Raw genomic sequence first — 20,353 nt, 5'->3', positions numbered from 1 at the left:
GTACAGCATGGTGACCCAGTCACACGTACATGTATACATTCCTTTTTCTCACATTATCACGCTGAATCATACGTGACCAGACAGTTTCCAGGGTTACACAAAAACCTTTTAATATTATTTCATGGAAATTAAAAGTAGGACTAAGCATTTATAATTCTTAACATTGTGTCCATCATTTAATAAGCATTTAGTAAATATTAGCTATTCCTTGAGTCCCCATAGCATAATCCTTATATATTTTAATATTTTTGTTATATTGATCATTCCTTTTTCTAGTCTCATAAGCCCTAATTATATACATCTTTAGCTTTGAAGTCACATTAAGTACAATTTATAAATACATAATATTTAAACATATACAGTATTTGAAGCAGGTTTTCTAGAGTTTTCCCTAAGAATAATTTTCTTGAATATAGAAGACCCATCCTGTATACATACAAAATCTGGAATCTGCAATAAAACAACTCCAAACTTCTCTTGGGAAATTTATGTGCTTATAGTAACTTCCATACATATTAGTGAAAATGGAATCATTGAACCACATCTTCTCTAATGCAGTGTTTCATCGCAGGTTCATTTGGCAGCAACTATGTCATCTCATGGATTTCCTGGGAAAGGGGAACCACACTGCAGTGACAGAGTTCATGTTATTGGGCTTAACAAATGACCCAACCCTGCAAACCGTCCTCTTCGTGATCATCCTGTGTATCTACCTGGTGACCATATGTGGCAATCTCAGCACAATCATTCTTGTCAGACTCTCTCCTCAGCTCCATCATCCCATGTATTTTTTCCTGAGCCACTTGGCCTTGGCTGACATGGGCTATTCATCTTCTGTCACACCCAGTATGCTTGTAAACTTCCTGGTGGAGAGAAATACCATCTCCTACCCTGGATGTGCTGTCCAGCTGGGTTCATGTGCTTTCTTCGGGTCGACGGAGTGTTTCCTTCTGGCTGCCATGGCATATGACCGCTTTGTGGCCATCTGCAACCCACTGCTCTATTCCACGAAGATGTCCACACAAGTCTGTGTTCAGTTACTCATAGTGTCTTACATGGGTGGTTTTCTCAATGCTTTCGCTTTTACGATTTCCTTCTATTCTTTACTCTTCTGTGGACCAAATCGGGTCAATCATTTCTTCTGTGATGTTGCCCCCTTGCTGGAACTCTCCTGCTCTGATGTTACTATTCCTGCAGTTGTACCCTCATTTATAGCTGGTTCCATCATTGTGGTCACAGTGGTTGTCATAGCCATTTCCTACATCTACATCCTCAGCACTGTCCTGAAGATGCCCTCCACTGAGGGTAGACACAAGGCCTTCTCCACCTGCACCTCCCACCTCACCGCGGTCACTCTGTTCTATGGGACCATCACCTTCATTTATGTGATGCCCAAGTCCAGCTACTCCACTGACCAGAACAAGGTGGTGTCTGTGTTCTACATGGTGGTGATCCCCATGCTGAACCCCCTCATCTACAGCCTGAGGAGCAAGGAGATTAAGGGGGCTCTGAAGAGACAGCTTGGCAGAAAAACATTTTCTTAGTGAACCCTATTGTTTTGTAGGAATTGGCATAATAAAAAACCGGAAATAGCATAGTAAAAATTGGAGAGCTGTGATGTGCGTATATTGGTCCATATGTAATTATCCTGTATGGAGCTCTTTGGTAATGGTGGGGGGTGAGTTTTCTGATATCAAAGTGTAAATCAGAGGGCAATAGTGAGTTTCCTTTAATAGGGTAAAATTGAAGTTATCATAAGAAACACAAATTTGTTCACATGAAAACATGCTTTGATCTGCTGAAGATTCTTTCGAATGTGTATTCATAGCTTTCCAAAAGGTGTTCTCTGCCGCAAGTTAAGGGTTTTGTGCCTCTGCATCTTTAAGACCATATCCATTTTTAACAGTGGCTTACTCTGAAATCAGCATGATAATTACGGTGATAACTGTCACAGTTATCATCTGCGGGGCACTGAAGTGGAACTAGACAGTAAATGTACTGGAGGTGTTCTTGCAGGAGGGTTATCTACCAGAAATGTGGTTTGTGGACCCATAAGTTCTAGCCTGTGTTCTTTATTTCTAGCGCCAGTCTACTTATAAATAACCCATAAAAGAACAGGATGAGAGGCCCTTGAGCAAACCACCTGTGAATTTTTCTGTCACGTCAAAACAGGTGCCCTCTCGGTGGAAATAAACAGGTTTCTTAAATTCCTAGGGAGTAAATCAACAATCTAAGTGGCTTGTTCCTGGTTAGATGCACAGTCTATTAAGGAAGCTGGAGGGAACTAGGTTGTGTTTCCTCTGTTTAACAGGTAAGTTTAACTTACCTATATATACCGATAATACCAATATTTACTTCTCTTTCCCTGTCCTCTACTTAGTGCTTTCAACTGAAATATTTTTGTCTGTTGAGTCTCAAGCACAACGAGTCTAAAACTAAACTAATTATACCCTTCCAGCCACAACTTGCTCCCTTCCAATGCTCCATATCCCAATAAGAGGCACCATCATTCAACCAATACATTGAATCAGAAGCCTGACGGTGAGCTGTAACTTTTTTTCTTCTTTGGTCTATTTTTTCTTTTGTTTTTTCTAATTTAAATTACAGTTCCTTTGTAAGTTCTGTCAATTTCTGCTGTAAAGTGATCCAGCAGTAGGCACAATCTTTTCTCACATTATCCTCCACCCTGTTCCATCACGAGTGATTAGACATGGTTCCCGGGGCTATACAGGAGGATCCCATTGCTTTTCCACTCCAGATGCTAGAGCTTGCATCTGCTGACCCCCAATTCCCATTCCAACCCACTTCCTCCCCGTCCCCCTGGCAACCACAAGTGTGTTCTCCATATCCATGGGTTTGTTTCTTTTCTGTAGCTATCTTCATTTGTGTCATATATAAGATTCCAGATATGTGGCATCATATGGTATACATCTTCCCCTTTTTGACATACTCACTTAGTGCTGCTAAGCTGCATCCATGTTGCTGCAAATGGCCTAAGTTTGTTTTTATGGCTGAGTAGTATTCCACCTTTAATGCCTTCATTTGTCGATGGACATTTAGGTTTTTTCAATGTCTTGGCTATTGTGAATAGTGCTGCAATGAACATACATGTATCTTTTTCATTGAATGTTTGTCCAGATATATGTGCAGAAATGGGATGGCCGTATCACCTGGTAGTTCTATATTTAGCTTTCTGAGGTACCACCATACTGTTTTCCATAGTGGTTGTGCCAGTTTACACCAGCAGTGTAGGAGGGTTCCCTTTTCTCCACACCCTCTCCAGCATTTTTTTTTCATAGACTTACTAATTTTGACCCATGTAAAGTGGTAACTCATTGTAGTTTTGATTTGCGTTTCTTTAATAATTAGCATGAAGTTGAGCATTTATTCACATGCCTGTTGGCCACCTATGTCTTCTTTGGAGAAATGTCTATTAAGGTCTTTTGCCTTTTTTTGCTCTTGAGTTGTATGAATTATTTATATATTTTGGAGATTAATTGTCTGTTGCTTTGTATGGAAGTATTTTCTCCCATTCCATAGGTTGTGTTTTTTTTTTGGGGGGGGTTCCTATGCTGTGAAAAACTTCTCAGTTGGATCAGGTCCCACAGATTTATTTTTGTTTTTGTTTCTATTGTTTGGGAGACTGACCTAAGAAAACACCTGTACGGTTGATGTCAGAGAATGTTTTACCTATGTTCTCTTCTAGGAGTTTGATGGAATCTTGTCTTAAGTTTAAGTCTTTAAGCCAGTTTTAGTTTATTTTTGTGCATGGCATGAGGGTGTGTTCCAGTTCATTGATGTACATGCAGCTGTCCAGTTTTTCCCAGCACCACTTGCTGAAGAGACTTTTTCCCCATTTTATATTCTCGCCTCCTTTGTTGAAGATTAACTGACCGTAGGGGTCTGGGGTTATTTCTGGGTCCTCCATTCTGTTCCATTGATCTGTCTGTATGTTTTTGTACCGGTACCACACTGTCTTGATTGCTGTAGCTTTGTGATATTGTTTGAAGTCTGGGGAAATTATGCCTCCTGCTTGGTTTTTGTTCTTCAGGTTTGATTTGGCAATTCTGGGTCTTTTATAGTTCCATAAATTTTTGGATTGTTTGTTCTAGTTCTGAGAACAGTGTCATGAGTAATTTGACAGCGATTGCTTTGAACCTGTAGATTACTTTGGGTAATATGGCCATTTTCACAGTATTAATTCTTCCAATGCAGGAGTATGGTATATCTTTCCATTTCTTTGAATACTCTTTAATTTCCTTGATTAATGTTTTGTAGTTGTCAGCATATAGGTCTTTCACCTCCTTGGTCAGGTTTATTCCTAGGTATTTACTTTTTGGGGGTGCAATTTTAAAAGTGAATGTATTTTATATTCCTTTTCTAATATTTCATTGTCAGCAGACAGAAATGCAACCGTTTTCTGAATGTTAATAAAGTATCCTGCTATTTTGCTGTATTCATTGATCTGTTTGAGTAGTTTTTGGGTTGTGTTCTTAGGGTTTTCTATATAAATTATCACGTCATCTTCATAGAGTGACAATTTTACCTCTTCTCTTCCAATTTGGGTACTTTTATTTCTTTTGTTTGTCTGATTGCTGTGGTTAGGACTTCCAACACTATGTTGAATGAAAGTGGTGAGAGTGGACGTCCCTGTCTTGTTCCAGGTTTTCGTGGGATGGCTTTCAGCTTTTCTCCATTGAGAGCTGGCTGTGGGTTTGTCGTAAGTGGCTGTCATTATGTTGACACTTGTTGCCTCTACCCCCACTTTGGTAAGGTTTTTTTTTTTTGTTATGAATGGGTGCTGGGCTTTGACACATGCTTCTTCTGCGTCTGTTGAGATGATCATGTGGGTTTTGACTTTTCTTTTGTTAATGTGGTGTGTGATGTTGATGGATTTGCCTGTGTTGAACCATCCTTATGAACTTGGCTGTGGTGTATGATCTTTTCTAAATGTTGCTGGATTTGGGTGAGAATTTTTCATGAAAATTCATCAAAGATATTGGGCTATAATTTTCTAAAATTTTGTTGAAAAATATTGTGTTTATATTCATCAAAGATACTGGTCTATAATTTTCTTTTTTGGTAGTATCTTTGTCTGTTTTGGGGTGATAGTGGCTTCACAGAATATCTTTGGGAGTGTTCCTTCTTAGTCAAGCTTTTGGAAAATTTCAAGAAGTTTGATATAAGTTCTTTATACGTTTAGGAAAATTTGCCTCTGAAGTCATCTGGTCCTGGACAGTTTTGTAGGGAATTTTTTTTTACATATCCAATTTTATTTCTAGTGCTTGGTCTGTTCAATTGATCTTTTTCTTCTTTTTAATTTTAATTTATTCGATTATATGTTATTTAAAATGTTCTGTCAGTATCTGTTGTACAGCTAAGTTACCAAGTCTGTCATATGTGTATATGTGTGTGTGTGTACATGTATGTATATATAACCTATATCCGGATATGCATATTCTTCTTTTCACGTTGTCCTCCGTCCTGCTCCATCGCTGTGACTAGATACAGTCCCCATGCTACACAACGGGATCTCATTTTCACCCACTCTAAGTGCAGGTGACCTGTTTTTTCTTCATTCAGTTTTGGCTGGCAGTATGGCCCTAGAGAGATGTCCATTTCGTCCAGGTTACCAGATTTGTTGGCACATAATTGTTCATAGTATCCTCTCTCTCTCTTTTTTTTTTTTTTTTGGTAATTTCTGCAGTATCCATTGAGATTTCTCTTTTTCATTTCTTATTTTGTTTGTCTGAGTTCTTTTCTCTCCTCTTTTTGGTGAGGCTGTCTAGAAAATTTGTCAAATTTGTTTACCCGTTCAGCTCTTGGTTTTATTGATTTTTCCTATTGTTTTTTGAATCCCTATTATTGATTTCCTCTCTGATCTTTATGATTGCCTTCCTTGTTGACTGTAGATTTTGTTGGTTCTTGCTCTAATTTTTTAGGTTGGGCTGTCAGTTTGAGATTTTTCTTCATTTTGAGGAAGGCCTGTGCTGCTGTGGACTTCCCTCTAAGCACTGCTTTTGTCGTCTCCCAAGACTTTGGATAGTTGTGTTTTCATTGTCATTGGTCTCAAGCTATTTTTTAATTTTCCTTTCGATTTCTTGGTGGACCCATCGGTTTCTAGCAGCATGTTGCTTCGTCTCCATGCAGTCAGTTCTTTCTCATTTCTTCTCCTGTGGTTGATGATGTACTTCTCTTTTTCCCTTCACACACGTATATTCAATCACAAAGTCTTATACGTTTTTAGTTCAAGATTGTTCGCCTATTTATCTTCATTTTCGTGGTCAGCAGGTCTGTCTCTAGCATCCAGTTTGTACACGTATTTATCTTGGCATAGCTAATTTTAGGTGTCAGCTGGGCTATGCTATGGTAACCTGTTCTTTGGCCAAAGGCCAGTCTAAATATTGCCACGAGGGTATTTTTTATATATGGTGAACATCTGTAACAGTAGTCTTGAGTGGAATGGATTACCCTCCATAATGTAGACATCCCTTGTTCAATCAGTTGGAAGCCTTACGAGATAAAAAAAACTTTGTGTCTACTGAATAAGAGGGATTCTGTCTGCAGGCTACCTTTGGCCTCAAGAGTAGGACATTAACTCTTACTGGAATTTCCAACCTGTTAAACTGCCTGTTGATGTTGGAATTGACCATTCCCACACTTGCATGAGCCAATAAATCTTTTGTATCTTTCTGCTTATCGATCAATCAATCTAACATCTATCTACCTGTCTATGTATCTAAGTATCTGTCTATAATATATTATTTATCTAGCCATGTATCATCTATCGTGTGTCTGCTAAAGGTAAATACTCTTAACGTGGATTAAAGAATCTTGAAGGTGGCCTCTGTTTTATTTTTCTCTCTCACTACTCTTCCCTCATTCCTCAAACACCCATACCATAGAAATCAATCACTTCCTCTTTTTAAATTGTCTTTACGTTTTGCTGCCTCAGGTTTCTCTTGCCCCCAGCACATCTACCTGGAAGCATTTCTTTCCCTTAATGGGTCGACACCTCTTAATGCTTATAGGCGGCAACCTACATGTTGTTTCCCATCTTCTTGGCAGCCTTTTGCAGCTTCCAGGCCAAATGAAGTATATGCCTCTTACCCTCCTGCCCCAAAAGAGCCCTGAATATTTTTTTCAGAATTCGTAGGGACTTGTAAATACAGATTCAGTGTTTGTTTTTTCTAAAATGCTGAAAGCTTCATGTAGACATGGCAGTGCCTTCCCCCTTTCCCCATTTATCTAATTTCTGCACAATTCTTGAAATACAGCAGTGTAAATGCGTATTTGAAGTGAATAAATGAAAAAAGGAAAATGAACACATGGCTGAATAAAGTTTTTGCTCTGGTGTGGACCATTGACTCTGTTGCCATTTAATCTGTTGAATGTCAGCCTGATTCACATGACGGAATATTTATGTCCAATCCTGCTATAACTCTGACAGGTTTTTACACAAACGCATGCTCACCACAATTACACTGCTGCTTCACTGTTATGTAACTCAGACTGGCACCCAGTCCCAGCCTGGTTTAATAAATGTATTGTAGTCCCTGTCTGCTAAATATGGTCTCCCTCAGGTCTTGGCACGGTGGGAGAGTTAGAACATGCAGAGGTCAAGTGTCCGTAAGAGCAGTACCGGCACGCGTACTGTTTAGCCCAGGGGGTGAGGAGATTGTTTACTCTCTTCCAGGTGCTGGTCCCAGTGATGTATGAGAAGTGACCCAATTAATCTTCAGAATGACCCCATAGAGTTTTGTTTTCAATGTGTATATTACAGAGGATATTCCTGATGCACATAAATATTAACTAAAGGCTCAAGTTCATGTCTATCTTCTAATGCCCTGACTTCTTAAGGCGTATGTTTTTAAGGCACAGTCTCCCACGTGTCATTGTAGGCAACTCTCCCTTAACGTAAGAATGCAGACTTCCGCATCTGGATATGTCACACAAACTTGCGTTAGACCAAATTTCTGGTACAAAATAAGAACGTAGGTGAGTACTAATAAATGTTTGGAGGCATAGAGTTCTGGATCCATTGAGGATGAAGTATTCCTCTCAGGAATACGGAAAACAACCCTGGATGTAACACAACAAACAAGCACAGGAAACAGGAAAAAGGACAAAGAAGAGGTAGACTCCTGGGACTTTGGGACCTGAGGGACAAAACAGCAGCAAGTCCCTGCATTTTGTTATCACTTCTGTATATTGCTCAGGGTTCCACCACCCAGAACAGCCAAGAGACACAGACAAGAAGAGCTCCAAGAAAAGCCTGGCCCTCCTGGTCAAAGAACTGGGAGGAGAGTGGCCGTAACAGATCAGAAAAACTTTTGGTAATACCCACCCTGCTCTAGACAAACACGGATGGAAAAATCATACTCGTCTCCCTACCCTCAGGTTTCAGTGGGACCAAGAAGGGAAAGGACCCTCCCCGACCCCCAACACTCTCTGAGTCCCCTGCCAGGGCATTGCCAGAGGGTCACGGGGGAGAAAGGAGCCTCTGCTGCCACTTGGTACCAATGAGGCTTCGTGGGAGGGTGTGAGGTGGGTTAAAGGTACTGTGATATCCCACCTCCAAGCCTACTTATACAGGGGCGCCTATGAGGAGCTGAGCTTCCACCTCCTCCTGCCACCACAAAGCAGTGTCAGCTAGCTCTCCGGGGCCCCCTCCCAAGGGACACTAAACTCAACAATGGGCTGAGCTTAGAGGAGTGGAGGAGTGCAGGTCAGCGTCAACACGTACTAGGGCAAAGACCAGAGAGCCAAGGAGGAGCTGAGAATTCGCCTCACTCTTCTGCAAGGAGGCCATGGGAGTCACCGCTCCGTTTCTGACAGAGCTCTGTGGCGAGTGCTCAGCAGGAAGCTGGACGTGCCCCTCAGCTGGTGGTTGCACTGACACCTGGACAGGGGGACTTCCGTCTTTAAAAAGACTGAATATCATCCAGAGTCCCAGACTATAATACCCTCAATGTCCGTGATGCAATCCAAAATCACTGTCCTACCAGATGTCAGCTTTCTGACTGCAGGATATGTCAAGTCCCTGCTTGTCAAAAGCAGTGAATAGCTACAACCTACTGGGCGAGGAACCTCAAGTGTGCCAGCGTGATATGTGACGCTCAGCACAAATGGATCCCTAGGCACTGCTCTTGGCTCGGTTTCTACCATGTCCCTCCACCGACCCTACACTCAAACAGACAGTAGCACTCTGGTGCTTCAAACACACTTCAGTCCTTCAGGTTGCTGTTCCTTCGCAGGTGGTGGCCCTTTGCCTCAGTTTCCCTTCCTCCCCTTTGCTTCTCTTCACCTTTTACTCATTTTTAGGACCTAGCTTGAATTACTTTGGTTCTTTGCCTCACTTGTCGCCCGCATTTTCTGGAGTCCAGGGTCCCGACTAAAACGTGTCTCCTGCATTCTACTCTGTCATTGTCGGATTTTGGAATAGGATCTATTCTTTCTTCTTCCAGACCCAGCCTCCACCACCGTCCATTTTGTCCATATCAAATCTATGGTCATGCTCTCTTTTCATTTCAGCAAGTCTAACATACCCTCTGCTTCCAAACCAGGTAATTCTAAGAGCCTCTAAGCCTCATTGTGTGCTTCGGTTGTAATATCTCATTTATACTCATGTCTATCCTAAGATGTAAATGCTTTTAGTAAGAACATGTTTCAAATACAGAAAGTATGGTTTAGAGAGTCACTTAATTTGCCAAAGATGATAGCTCTGGTAAGAGTACCATCTGTGTTCCATATGCACAGAAAGGGAGTGGGAGTCTACAGCCCCATTTGCTTGATGAGTTGATGTTCATTCTTCCCTCATGCAAGTACCCTAGTATGGCTTTCAAGGTCTTATCCATACCCTCATTTCAATGCCAGTGAAGATGGTGAAAAGAACAGCGAATTTTTGAAAATGCCAGCAGTGGTTTCTGAGTGTCTAAGAGAAAATCACTCTCATTTTCTCATATTAGATAATGCCCCAATGTATTGTGGAACCAGAGCACATGAGCTACATCCTTGACCACCTGCTAAGGGGCACAGAAGACTGTAATGGAGAGCTTTGTCGAAACAGGACCTCTCCACTCACATCTATCACGTGTTCTTGGAAGGCCTCTCTAAGGAAATCTCTAGAACATGAGGATACATACACTGTTGATAGGCTTTTTTTTTGGTCTTTTTATCTTTTCTAGGTCCACACCTGCAGCGTATGGAAGTTCCCAGCCTAGGGGTCAAATCGGAGCTACAGCTGCTGTCCTACACCACAGCCACAGCAATGCAGGACACAAGCCGCATCTGTGACCTACACCACAGCTCACAGCAATGCCAAATCCTTAACCCGCTGGGCAAGGCCAGGGATCGAACATGTAACCTCACGGTTTGTAGTCGGATTCTTTAACCACTGAGCCAAAACAGGAACTCCTCATAGGCTTTATCATTAATTTTTGTTGTGATCTTTTTTCTTGTATGTTACTTTTCATATATTTTGATGCTAAATTCACGTGTTTTAAAAATTCCCTTCCGGAATAGAGTAATGACAGAAGGTTATGTCAATATGACCTTATCTCCCTTCACTCGGCTCACCCTGTCAGGAAGCGGAGAATAAGATGCCTAGGACATTGTTTCAGCCTTATATTTGTTTTTCACAAGCATTGTTCTTTTTACTGTCATGGTGTTTGCCTCGAGTTTCCCGTCCTATTTTCTGTTTGAAGTTTCCCAGTGCTCCCCCAATAGTGTTTTCTGGGTCCCAGTGGTACCAGGAGTAGGAAGTTGACAGCATTCTTAATTCCTAGATTACCTCTGCCCATGTTTCCATCGATATTTTCCAACAGGCTATTAACATCTACAGATACTTGATTATTAGAAGACAGAAAATAATACTTACCATAAAGGGAAAAACTATAATTCTATGTTCTACAGGGAAAAAAAAAAACACTTTCTATTCTTTTAACTTCATGAGGTCCTAAGCTAGAAGAAGTTAGAGTCTTACAACTCAGATGTACATTCTGCAGTACTACCTAAGACTTCATATTTCTCATTAGGCAGGCACAAGTTTTAAGACAATTTTTTTCTTTGGAATGCCTGCAATGAGTCCCCCACCCAACATTAGTCTCCACAACATAAGAAGTTGTGTCTTCTCTATTCCTTAAAACGGAGCTCATAGCATAAAGTTTTTAATGCGCATTCTGTGACCAGTGGAGACCATTGTCTTAAAGCTGCTGCCTGAAATATCGGGAGTCTGTGCTTTGTGGAACTTAAACACAATACGATGTCCTCAACGATGGTTCTGATCTTCCAAAGAGACTTTTTAGTGATGTTTGCAGGTATAATTCTGAATAACAATGGAAACGGGGAACTCAACTCGCTCAAAATCTCGGCATGTAGAGGATTTCCTCAAGGATATTTTATTTCCTGCATGACATCATTTCCTTTCCATTCTGAAAATTTGGCAAGTTCCTCATGACTCCTCTGTCTTATACACAGGGCAAGGGAATGGCATGACCTGGGAAGCTATTGCCTGGGGAAACATTCAGAAGAAGATGAACGCAAACATCAAGACACAGTAAAAGCACTGTGATTTCGCTCTCAGAGAAGAACTTTCTCTGAAGGAAAACCCTCTTTCCTCCAAATCCCCAGTTACTCTACTGGCATTTATTAAAATCTGCAAATACCTTCTAATTTCCTCTCTTATCAGCCTGGGAGTTTTCCAATATCTGTACCACCTTCTTACTAACGCACTACCAGTCTTACCTCCAATATCTGCATTCAGAACCTCAACACCTTATGGCAACCAGTCAACACACTGCCTTCTGCTTAATGTCTGCACTGTTTTCATAGTGCACTCTGCTCTGTGTGTCCTAAAATCCCAGGTCCTAAGTTCAGTCATCCAAACTCTTGCCCATTTTTTTAATGTTCAGAACAAATCCTACTTCACAAGAAGCCCCTACTTGAATAATGCGTACAAACTAAGAAATAAATTGAAACAGTAAGAATGAATTCTATAAGGAAAGACATAAAGTTGTGCCTTTTCTTCAACTCCATGACTAGGCCAGTGAACATTTCATCTGCTTTTCAGTGAACGAAAGAATACATACAGCTGCTAATGTACTCTTCTAAGAACTGCTCTTGGCCAAAGGGAACAAAATTGACTGACAATGTCTGGGAGTTCATCCTCATCCTGGGCTGCCCCAGAGCCAACAAATCAATGATGAAGTATTTCAAAGTGATTATGAGAAAAACACCCTGTGGTCAGAGGGTAGGACAGCTCTGGTGCCATTCCTGCTCCAGTGCTCCCCATGGGGTCTGACTGAGGCTACATTTCAGCAGAGTCCATATCTTTCATTGGGCTTCTCCCCATGCCTTGTCCAGCCCCTCTCTCTCTCTTTAAAGTTTTCCCCCTAAGATCACCCCTCACTAAATCACTTGCATGAGAATCAGAGTCCAAGATGCTGCTTTTGGAGTATTTGTCATGAGACATGTCACAGTGCATACCTAGGAACAAGGACTATATAAACTCTTATTATGCCCACCCCAAATATTGTAAAATTAACAATATCAAGCCCTTATTGCTGGCATAGTGTCCTCTTCCCTGGAACCAGTTATAACCAATAGCCATCACTACTAGTCATCTGGTCTTACAGACTGGATCTCTGTCTCCAGGTCTTACTGTACTTGTTTCTTGAGGGGCTGGGATTTCTGCTTTCTGCAAAATAGCTCTCATAACTAGAGATGGGTAGTTTTTTTTCTTATGCAGCTATTCAGAGAATGATTAGTGAATTTTGAGTTCACACCATTGATTTTCTAGGGATGCCTGTGATACAATATGCCAAAGACAGATGGGGCTGCGTGCTGCTGCTCTGCTATGTCTCTCTACCCTAAATGATCTATCTTTCTGCCATCTTCATTCAATACTCTTCCAAATGCATTGTAAGTCAGCTTCAGGAAAAGTAACAGAAATTAAAGTGTTATTTACTGCTAAAAATAAATGAAGCTAAACACCATAACACTGCCTCCCAACCCTCAAACTTGAGGAAATATATGCAATTAACCTCAAGTTGTTTAAGCTTACTTTACTAATTTCTACAAAGGAATGGAGAAGAACAAGATCAGGAACCAGACAAGGATGTTCCTTTTCACCAACATTATTGAACAGAGTTTTGGAAATCCTAGCCCTGACAATCAGAGAATAAAAAGAAATAAAAGGCATCCAAATTGGAAAAGAAGAAGTAAAACTATCACTCTTCGCCATACATAGAAAATCCTAAAAACACTACCAGAAAAGTGTGAGAGCTCATCAATGCATTTGGTATTGTTGCAGGATACAAAAGTAATATGCAGAAATCAATTGCATTTCTATATACTAACGATGAAAAACCAGAAAGAGAAATTAGGGAAACCATCCCATTTACCATAACACACACAAAATAAAACAGCTAGGAATAAACCTACCTAAAGAGACAAAAGACCTATATTCTGAACTATAAGACAGCGATGAAAGAAATCAAAATGACTCAGATACATGGAAAGATATACAATGCTCTTGGATCAGAAGAATCAATATAGTCAAAATGGCAATACTACCTAAGGCAATCTACAGATTCATTGTAATCCATGTCAAATTGCCTATTGTGTTCTTTATAGAACTAGAACAATACATTTTAAAATTTGTATGGAAATACAAAAGACCTCGAATAGCCAAAGCAATATTGAAAAGGAAAAATGGAACAGGAACACTTAGGCTACCAGTCTTCAGACTTTGCTACAAAGCATTAATAATCAAAACAGTATGGTATTAGCACAAAAACAGAAATATGGATCAATGGAACAGGATAGAAAGCCCATAAATAAACCCAAGCACCCATTCTCAATGAATCTATGACAAAGGAGGCGCGAACATACAGTGAAGGAAAGATAATCTCTTCAGTAAATGGTGCCGGGAAAACCAGACAACCGCATGTACGAGAATGACATTGGAATATTTTCTAACACCATACTCAGAAATAAAATGAATTCAGGACTTAAATGGAAAGCCAGATACTATAAACCTCCTAGAGGAAAACATAGGCAGAATGCACTTTGACATAAATCACAGCAACGTCTTTTTGATCCACCTTCTAGAATAATGAAAATATAGACAAAAATAAAACCAATGGGGCCTAATTAAACTCAAAAACTTCTGCACATCAAAGGAAGGCATTAAAGAAAATAAAAAGATAACCCACAGGATGGGAGAAATTCTTTGCTAATGATTCAACACACAACGGTTCAATCTCCAAAATATACAAACAACTCATACAACCCAACAGCAAAAATACAACCCAATAGATGAGGGGGTGGAAATCCTAAACAGACATTTCTCCAAAGAAGACATACAGGTGGCCAACAGGCCCATGAAGAAATGCTCAACTTCACTAATTATTAGAGAAATGCAAATCAAAACTGCAATGAGGTACCACCTCACACCGGTTAGAGTGGCCATGATTCACAAGACAACAAAGAGCAAACGGTGGAGAGAGTGTGGAGGAAAGGGCACCCTCCTTCTCTGTTGGTGGGAATGTAAATTGGTACAACCACTATGAAAACAGTATGGAAATACCTCAGAAAACTAAATATAGAACTACCATACGACCCAGTAATCCCACTCTTGGGCATATATCCAGACAAAACTCTCATTTAAAAAGATACATGTACCCATATTTTCAGTGCAGCACTAGGCACAAAAGCCAAGACTTGGAAACAACCTATATATCCCTCAACAGATGAATGGATTAAGAAGATGTGGTACGTAAATACTGGAGTACTATTCAGTCATAAAAAGGACGAAATAATGCAGTTTGCAGCAACATGGATAGAACTAGAGATTCTCACACTAAGTGAAGTAAGAACGAGAAAGACAAATACCACATGATATCACTTATATGTGGAGTCTAAAATATGGCGCCAATGACCTATTTACAAAACAGAAACAGATCATGGACATGGAGGGCCAACTTGCATTTGCAGGGAGAGGGGAGGGAGAGGGGAGAGATGGAGGCTGACGGTTGCGTTTGGGGTTGGGAGATGCAGACTGTTACATTTCGAACTAATGGGTGATGGGGTCCTGCTGTACAGCACAGGGCAACACATCTAGTCCCTTGGGTAAGAACTTGATCAATAATGAAAAAATTAAATGGGTGTGTACGTGTGACTGGGTCACTATACTGTTGAGTGGAAATTGAATGAACATTGTAAATCAAGTATAAGAAAAATTAAAAAAAATTAAAATCAATTGGCCTGCATGCATAAGGATGTATCCAATACATATGTGGATTTATTTACAAAATGTCTTTTTTTTTTGTTTCCGTAATCTATGTCTAAAGTTTACTCAATACTGCACTGTCTTGATTATTTTAGCTTTATGGTAAGTCTTGAAGTCATGTAGTACAAACCATCCAAGCCTATTTTTTGATTATTAAAACTACTTTCATTATTCTGGTTAGTTGGCACACTCACATAAAATCAGCCTATTTATATGGAAAGTTCTTATAGAATTTTGATCTATATTGCTCTGTATACATACATCAGTTTTTGGAGAATTGGTTCCTCAAGAGCATTGAATCTTCCAATCCATAAACATGGTATGCCTCATTACATTTATTTGTATCTTCTTTATTTCTCTCAGCAGTGTTCTATAATTTTCAGTAAAACTTTAAGAAATATTTGCTCTTAAATACTTATGGGTTTTAACATATCCTAAGGTTCTTTTTAATCTTTCCATTGCTTATTAAAGTATATAAAGAATAATCATTTTTGTGTTATGTTTATATTCTGTGATCTTACGAATGAGTTACATTCTATGTTTTGTAGATTTCCTAGAATTTCCTGCTTGAACAACACGTTTTCATCCAGAGAAAGTTTTACTTTTTCCTGTTTAGTCTTTATACTTTTACAAATTGTTATTACCTTATTTAAATTACTGAGACCTTGAAGTGTAATGCTGAATAAAGTGATGAGGCTGGACGACCTCGGTGTCTCCCAGATACAAATCAAACATTCCATATTTTACTGTTAAAATGACGTTAACTCAAAGTTGTTTTCCTTGCTCTGTGTCAGATACTGCTGTTAGGGGTCTTGCTTCTTTCTCCCCCTTTCCTGCCTTCCTTTGGATTATCTGAATTACAAAAACCTCATTTTAATTTTTCTTTGGCATTTTGGGCATATGTCTTGCATTACGACCTCAGTGCTATTGTCGGGATATGAATACATTTTCCCGAATAGTCACAGTTTACCTAGAGTTACTAATAGTGTAATTTACCTAAGATAGAGAAACCCTGAGATTCTACATGTTGATTTTGCTCCTTCCATCTTTATGTCATACTTTTCAGACATATGTCTCAAATCTCTGTACATAAAGACCCCACTAGACAATGTTACTTGTTTACTATGGTGAGTTTGATGTATTTTAAAAGGAATTAAGAGGAATACAATGTTTTTCTATTAAACCAATACTAAACCCTATTTACCAATGTAAACCTATGTTAAACCAATATTTATCATTTTAGATTCTTTTCATTCATTCCTGAAAATCGGAGACTCCCATTCTCTCCTTGATGTCTTGCTCTTGTTTATCAATGTCACTGCTATGGCAACACCAGCCTGATTGCCATGGGAGTGTGAAAAGGCCAGAATTTGCCTTTTAGAATTGACCGTCTGATTAGGAGGAGAAGAATGCTTGTGCACTGACTCCCAGGCTCTCCTGGTTGGGGTTACCTGCTTTTCTCCATTGTGTATTCTTGCCTTATGTATTGTAGATGGATTGATGAGAAGTGCATGGGTTTACTTCTAAGCTCTGTGTCTGTTCCATTGGTCCATGTGTCTGTTTTTGTGCCGCTAATACACTGCTTTGACTTCTGTGCTCTAGTATACGCTCAGGTCAGGGAGTGTCACTCCTCCAGATTTGTTCTCCCTTCTCAAGATTGTTGTTGCTATTTGGAGTCTTTTGGGTTCCTCACAGATTTGGAAATTATTTGTTCTCCTTCTGTGAAAAATGCCCTCGGAGTTTTGGCAGGGTGTGCATCGAATCTGTATATTGCCTTTGGCACTATGGTCATTGTAACAACATTTATTCTTCCTGTCCATGAACTTGGCATATCTTTCCAACTGTTTGTGTTGTCTTCAGTTTCTTTCATAAGTGCCCTATGATTTTCTGAGTCTGTTTTCTTCTTGAGGCAGGTATTCCTAGGTCTTTCATTCTTTTTCATGTGATTATGAATGAGGTTGTTTAATTTCTCTTCAGAATAGTTAGTGATCAATGTACAGAAACGCAGAGTTCCCACTGTGGCAGAGCAGGATTGGCCGTGTCTTGGGAGCACTGGGGTGCTGGCTCAGTCCCTGGCCCACATGCTTGGTTAAGGATCCAGCACTGCCACAGCTGCTGCTTAGGTCACAACTGTGGCTTGGATGTTATCCCTGGCCCAGGAACTCCATATGTCACAGAGCAGCCAAAAAAGAAAAAAAAATCATTCAACAGATTTCATTTTATTAATTTCGTATCCCACAACTTTACCAAATTCATTGTTGATCTTTAGGTGTTTTCAGGATTTTCTACATATGTAATCATGACATCTGCATAAAATAATGACACTTTTACTACCTCCTTTCCAATTTGATTGATTCATCGATTGATCGATTTACCTGATGCTGTGGCTAGGGCTTCCAATAAAGTGTTGTATAAAAGTGGCGAGGGTGGGCATCCTTGTCTTGTTCCTGATCTTAGAGGATGAACTTTCAGCTTTTCTCCAATGAGTATGATATTAACTCAGGGCTTATCCCATATGACTTTTATTACATTGATGAATGTGGCCTCTCTACCCACTTTCTGGAGAGTTTTTATCATAAATGGATATTGGATTTTGTCAAAAGCCTTTCCTGCAAGTAGTGAGATGGTTATATGATTTTTATTCTTCAATTTGTAATGTGGTATATCACATTGATTGCTTTGCAGGTATTAAAAACTTACATCCCTGAGATAAATACCATTTGTTCATTGTTTATGATGATATTCATACATTGTCGGATTCAATTTGCTAACATTTGAAGGATGATTGCATCTATGTTCGTCCGTGATACGGACCTATAATTTTATTTTTTGTGTTATTTTTGTCGGATTTTGTATCAGAGTGATGGTTGTCTCATAGAATAAGTTTAGAAGAATTCCTTTTTCTGCCGATTTTTAGAATAGTTTGGGAAGAACAGGTGTTAACTCTATGTCCTTGTATAATTCGCCTGTGAAGACGTCTGGCTCTAGATTTTCGTTGGGAGGTTTTTTTTTTTTTCGGATTCAATTCCATTACTGGTAATTAGTCTTTTCATATTTTCTGTTTCTTCCTGGATCAGTCTTGGGAGTGTGTACATTTCTAGGATTTGTCCATTTCTTCTAGGTTGTCCACATTACAGGCATCCCGTTTTTCCTAGCATTCTCTTATAATCCTTTGTATTTCTGTGGTATTCATTGTAATTTCTTCTTTTTGCTTTCCGATTGTATTGACTTGCCCCATGAGTATGCTAAATGTTTGCCAAATTATTTTAATTTCAAGAACCAGCTCTAAGTTGCATTCATCTTTTTAAAAAGTTTGTATTTCATTGATTTCATAATTTATATGTTCAATTGTTTCAAAGTGTTACTCTCCTAATATCAGGAGGATTTTAACAACCATGTATTTGTACTGTACTCTGTACATGATTACTCTTTTTGATGTGATAATTTGCATCTAGTTGTTTTGTGCAAAAAACTCTTCCACAAAACTATTGTGGATATAGACCATTTTGCTACTTTTCTCTTTTCACCTTCCTACTAGTTTTGTGTGTGGGTGATTTCCAACCTGTCTTGCATGTTTGCCTGTACTGAGGAGTTTTCTCCTTTTGTGGTTTTCACATTTCTAGTTGTGATATGGTTCTGGAGACGCCACTTTAGCACTCCTCGTAAGGCTGATTTGGTGGTGCTGAGCTCTTGGTTTTGGCTCCTTCGTGAACCTTTTGATCTCTCCACCTAAGTTGAAGGCGAGCACTTCCAGGTGGGGTATTCTTGGTTATAGTTTTTTCCCTCTCATCACTTTAGATATATTCTGCCACTCCCTCCTTATGAGCAGAGTTCCTGCTGAAAAGTCACCTGAGATCCTTATGGCAGTGTCCTTATACATAATGTGCTGCTTTTCTTCTCTGCTTTTAGGATTCTCTCCTTCATTGTTGCCATTTTAATTACAATGTGTGTTTCTTTTGGGTTGATCCTGTTTGGTTCTCCCTGTGCTTCAGACTTGGGTGTCTGTTTCCTTTCTCATGGTGGAGAAATTTTCGGTTATTCTGTCCTCAGATATGTTCTCAGACATTTTCTCTCTTCTCCTTCTGGGACCTCTATAATACAAATACTAGCACACTCAATGTTGCCCCAGAGGTCTCTGAAACGGTTCTTACTTCTTTTCATTCTTTTTTCCATTTGGAGGCAGTGATTTCCACTTCTCTGTTTTCCATCTTGCTTTTTGATTCCTCTGTATCATGTAGTCTGCTGTTGAGTCCTTCTAGTGTATTTCTTATCTTCAGTTATTGCATTCTTCATCTGTTCCATTGTTCTTTACGTTTATCAATTCTTTGGGAATTAGGTCCATCTTCTCATTTTGTGCATCCATTTTTTCCCCAAGTCCTTTGATTATCTTTACGATCATTACCCTAAAGATAGCTCCTCTCCATTTCACTTAGTTAGATCTTCTGGGATTTTATATTTGTCCTTCATTTGGAACATCCTCCTCCATCACCTCATGTTGTCTAATTTGCTGTTTTTATTTCTATGTATCTGATAAGTTGGTTACACTTCTCAACCTTGCAGAAGTGGCCTTTTAAGCAAGATGTCCTATATATCCCTGCATTATACACCCCTGAAATCACCAGAGCCATATACTTTAGGGGCCATATACTCTAGGAGTGTTGACTATGTGGGATTAATGGGTCCTTCTCCTGTGGCAGGCTGACTGCTGAGGGAGGTCTGTTAAGCTTTTTGGCCCCTAGTATGGTTTGTTGCAAGGCCCTGCCTTCTGCAGAGGCTGTTGACTCCTGACTAGTAAAGCTAGGCCTTGAGACAGCTGATCATATAAACAGAGGGTACCACAGGGCAGGTACTGAGTTACTGGTGGGAGACGTCAGGGTCAGGAGATCCTAGGGCTAGTGCAGCCCACTGGTGAGCAGCGGTGGGTCCTGGGGCCTGGCTACATGGCTCAGGAGACATCCAAACCCCTTCTGATTTGTAGTTCTCTATTTTATTTTTGAGAGTCTTATTTTCTTACCTCTGATATGATAATTAATGTATAGATCTTAAATGTTTTATGATTTA

At 39.7% G+C, this 20,353-nt stretch overlaps 2 protein-coding genes across 2 annotated transcripts in view; one reads left to right on the top strand and one right to left on the bottom strand.

Moving 5' to 3' along the window:
- The window catches only part of OVCH2 (ovochymase 2), a 500,449-nt gene that overhangs the window by 82,266 nt on the left and 397,830 nt on the right, over nt 1–20,353 (bottom strand). The gene's annotated exons all lie outside the window — the stretch shown is intronic.
- LOC110262259 (olfactory receptor 5P76-like) lies at nt 564–1,544 on the top strand. Its single transcript, XM_021102642.2, has one exon. It carries the CDS (start codon nt 600–602, stop codon nt 1,542–1,544), a length of 945 nt encoding a protein of 314 aa, XP_020958301.1. The 5' UTR covers nt 564–599.

This window comes from Sus scrofa, chromosome 9 (genome assembly GCF_054392235.1).
Source record: "Sus scrofa isolate SSC_HxYL_T2T_F1_AM1 chromosome 9, Sscrofa_HxYL_maternal_Yorkshire_Landrace_v2.0, whole genome shotgun sequence".
NCBI classification, from domain to species: Eukaryota; Metazoa; Chordata; class Mammalia; order Artiodactyla; family Suidae; genus Sus; species Sus scrofa.
This window is presented reverse-complemented; position numbering and strand designations above follow the sequence as displayed.